Below are 3,104 nucleotides of genomic sequence, written 5' to 3'. Positions count from 1 at the left end.
TTTTAAATAGTTAATTTGATACTAATATTGATATATTTATTTTCGAAATTTTATGATATCTTCAAATTTATTTTTATTCAAAAATAAAAACATTATTCATTTCTCAAAACCACATAAAAACAATATTATAACATCTACATAGACGGAATAAAACGAAACATTAAAATCTAGATATATCTCGCAGCATTGCTCGGGTACCTTTCTAGTATATATATATATATATATATATATATATAGACTTGGTATCATGCGAGACCAAGAGTTTTTCGAGAGACCCGTAAGACCAATTTTCAACCCTTGGATTAAATCTACAATCTGAATATTCATAATCACAAAATTGCCACGAGACTTCTCAATAATCACAAAATTGTCACCGTGCAACTTTAGACCATTAGATCATTAACTTATAAAGTTGATCAATGAATATAAATTGGTCTTACGAGTCTCACAAAAAACCTTTGGTCTTACGTGAACCCAACCTTATATATATATATAGGGGAACGTTCAAATAAAAACCACTCAATTTGTAAAAACCGTGAAACAATTTAATGAAAAAAATTCATAAGATTAAACAATGAAATCGACGTATGAGGGTGGTTTGTACGGTTTTTACAAATTAGGGTGGTTTTCATTTGATCGCTCCTATATATATATATATATATATATATATATGTATGTATGTATGTATGTATGTATGTATGTATGTATATGTATAGGTGGATGTTCAAACGAGAACACCTCCATTTTACGATAACACCCTTATCATATGTGATAATACGCGTGAGGGGATCCTGTGATGCGCGCACAACATGTTTTACGACTTAAGCCGCACCATAGGTTGTATGCATCTATGATTTAACATCACATGTGATGGTATTGATGGATTATGGTATCATATATCAACAACAACTTTATCACATGTAATATTATTTGTGAGTGAGCTTAGTGGTGTAAGGACGACTTGGCTGCAATGAATATGTTCTCGTTTGAACTTTTCCATATATATATATATATATATATATATATATATATCAATAACACAACTCAATGTTCGTTTTAGTGTTAACAGGTTATTATTACTATAATGGTACTCATACAATACAACGAGATATATCTCGATTTTAATGTTTGTCTTATTCTGTCTCATTTCGATGTTATAATACGGTTTTATGTGGTTTTGTGGAGAAAAAAAAACGATAATATTTTTATTTTTGAATAAAATATATATTTGAAAATATCTTATAATTTTCAAAATAATATATCGATATTAGTATCAAATTGACAATTTAAAAGTTCTTGTTTTGTTGTGTAGTTTTTTTAATTCAAATTTTTATTACAATTTAATTTAGGTTTAATAATGAGGTAATTTATTTTTGATTTAATAAAATATTTTTTAAAAAATATAATAATCAAGCATTCTATTAGAACATTACATTTTAGATTTTTTGTATTTAAAATAAAATGTTTATCAAATATTGGATTATATTTATCTACATTTAGTTACACGAATTTAAACATAAAACTTTAATAAGTTGTACTTATGCATTATATAATCTTGAATTTTGAGTAATATACATCAATAAATAGCACTTTATGTATAAAAATGGTATTTAAGAGTTTTTTTCAAATGTCTTATAATATAGTATAGATATATGGATCGTCCCACGAATGAGCGTATAACGACTCTCAAACATTTGATCTTACATATTATATATACTTCAAAAAGAAAACGTTTGATCTTATGATACGTCTCCGTAAAAGTATCCTCGTACAGAGCAATTCAACTCCATCACTTCATCCTCCTTACCAAACACCGATTGGGCAAGGACGAGTATTTTTCAAGTTTCAACTACACGTATGTTGTCTATCTTGGCTGCAATCCATTCTCATGGTAGTCGGAGCTCCGACTACCGACAATCCATTTGGTGAAAATTTATCGTGTTCAAGTAGAGATGGTGTTTTTCATCAACCATTGGATCAAGAAAACCCAAAGTGGAAAGTTTGACGTGAACCATGTCGCTAATGAGTTCAAAAGGTGTCGATACCAAAATTTCTTTAAGAATACATCTGGTACTCGGGACAAAACAGCTTATTGTCTAATGTTTGGTGTCGACACATGAACCACAACAAAACATGATTAAGGGGTTGTTTGTTTACCTCTTAATAGTTCCATTAAGAGGCCGTCTTTGAATCGTTAAGAGATGAATCTTTTTTGGCAAAAACAAAATCTGTCTCATAATAGTTCTAAAACCCTCTGAAATATTTTGTATCATGAGCCTCCCTTGACTATTAAGTACCCTAATTTTATTGTAAACCATTACCAAACAATTAGTTTTCATTTTGCACTGTACCATGAGTCTCTTAATCATTCTGACGACACCAAATCATTCAGCAACTTCCAAAAGGCCGACAATTTTTGCTTCTAATGGTTTTCCGTCCAATAGATATCCACAAACCTCTGTAAACTTTGTTCAATTGATCATAAAATTGGTATTACAAAGCTATCAAACTCAAGAAATCGAAGAAAAATATTGCAGAGATTACTTTAAGGTCCATCGTCTCCATCTCGAATCAAATTGCAGATATCGGAGCACTCCACCAAGCAATAATGGCGGGTCCGAAACCCTTGCTTGAAAACAACAAGAGGTCGCCGAACATTGATCGGTCCTTCGCCAGGCGACCCATCTCCGCCGCGGATACAAGTGGTTACGCACTTTATCGTGCACAATTCCGCTTTCCTCGATTTGGGTTTTTGGATCCTAGCCTTCTTGCAATCCCCATCTTGCCCCTGAACGCAATCGCCGGACAGAGTTTGCGGTATGTTTGAAAGGGTCTCGGCGGCGTCTGGCGGTGGGTTTCTGGGTTCGATTGCGATTGCCGACATGGAGCTTGATAATATCACTACGGCAGCTGCAGCGGTGGCCATGAAGATGCTGGTGGCTACTCCGTGAAAGTGAAACCGTCGGGCGGCGAGTGGTGGAGCGATGGGTTTTTTAAGGGTGTTGGTGACGAGTAGTAGTTGCCGGTGACGGTGGTGCACCGGTGAATATCGGATGTAGGGAGAACCTGGGAGAAGCATTTTGTAAGGCTGTTTAGCTTCCACC

The 3,104-nt window shown here is 33.6% G+C and overlaps 1 protein-coding gene across 1 annotated transcript; it reads right to left on the bottom strand.

The window, feature by feature from the left end:
• Window positions 1-2,453: 2,453 nt before the first annotated feature.
• Window positions 2,454-3,104, bottom strand: LOC112501155. Its single transcript, XM_025104825.1, has one exon. The coding sequence runs from the start codon at window positions 3,077-3,079 to the stop codon at window positions 2,546-2,548; it is 534 nt and encodes a 177-aa protein (XP_024960593.1). The 5' UTR covers window positions 3,080-3,104; the 3' UTR covers window positions 2,454-2,545.

Source organism: Cynara cardunculus (assembly GCF_001531365.2).
Source record: "Cynara cardunculus var. scolymus isolate 2C chromosome LG 17, CcrdV1, whole genome shotgun sequence".
In the NCBI taxonomy this organism is placed as follows: Eukaryota; Viridiplantae; Streptophyta; class Magnoliopsida; order Asterales; family Asteraceae; genus Cynara; species Cynara cardunculus.
This window is presented reverse-complemented; position numbering and strand designations above follow the sequence as displayed.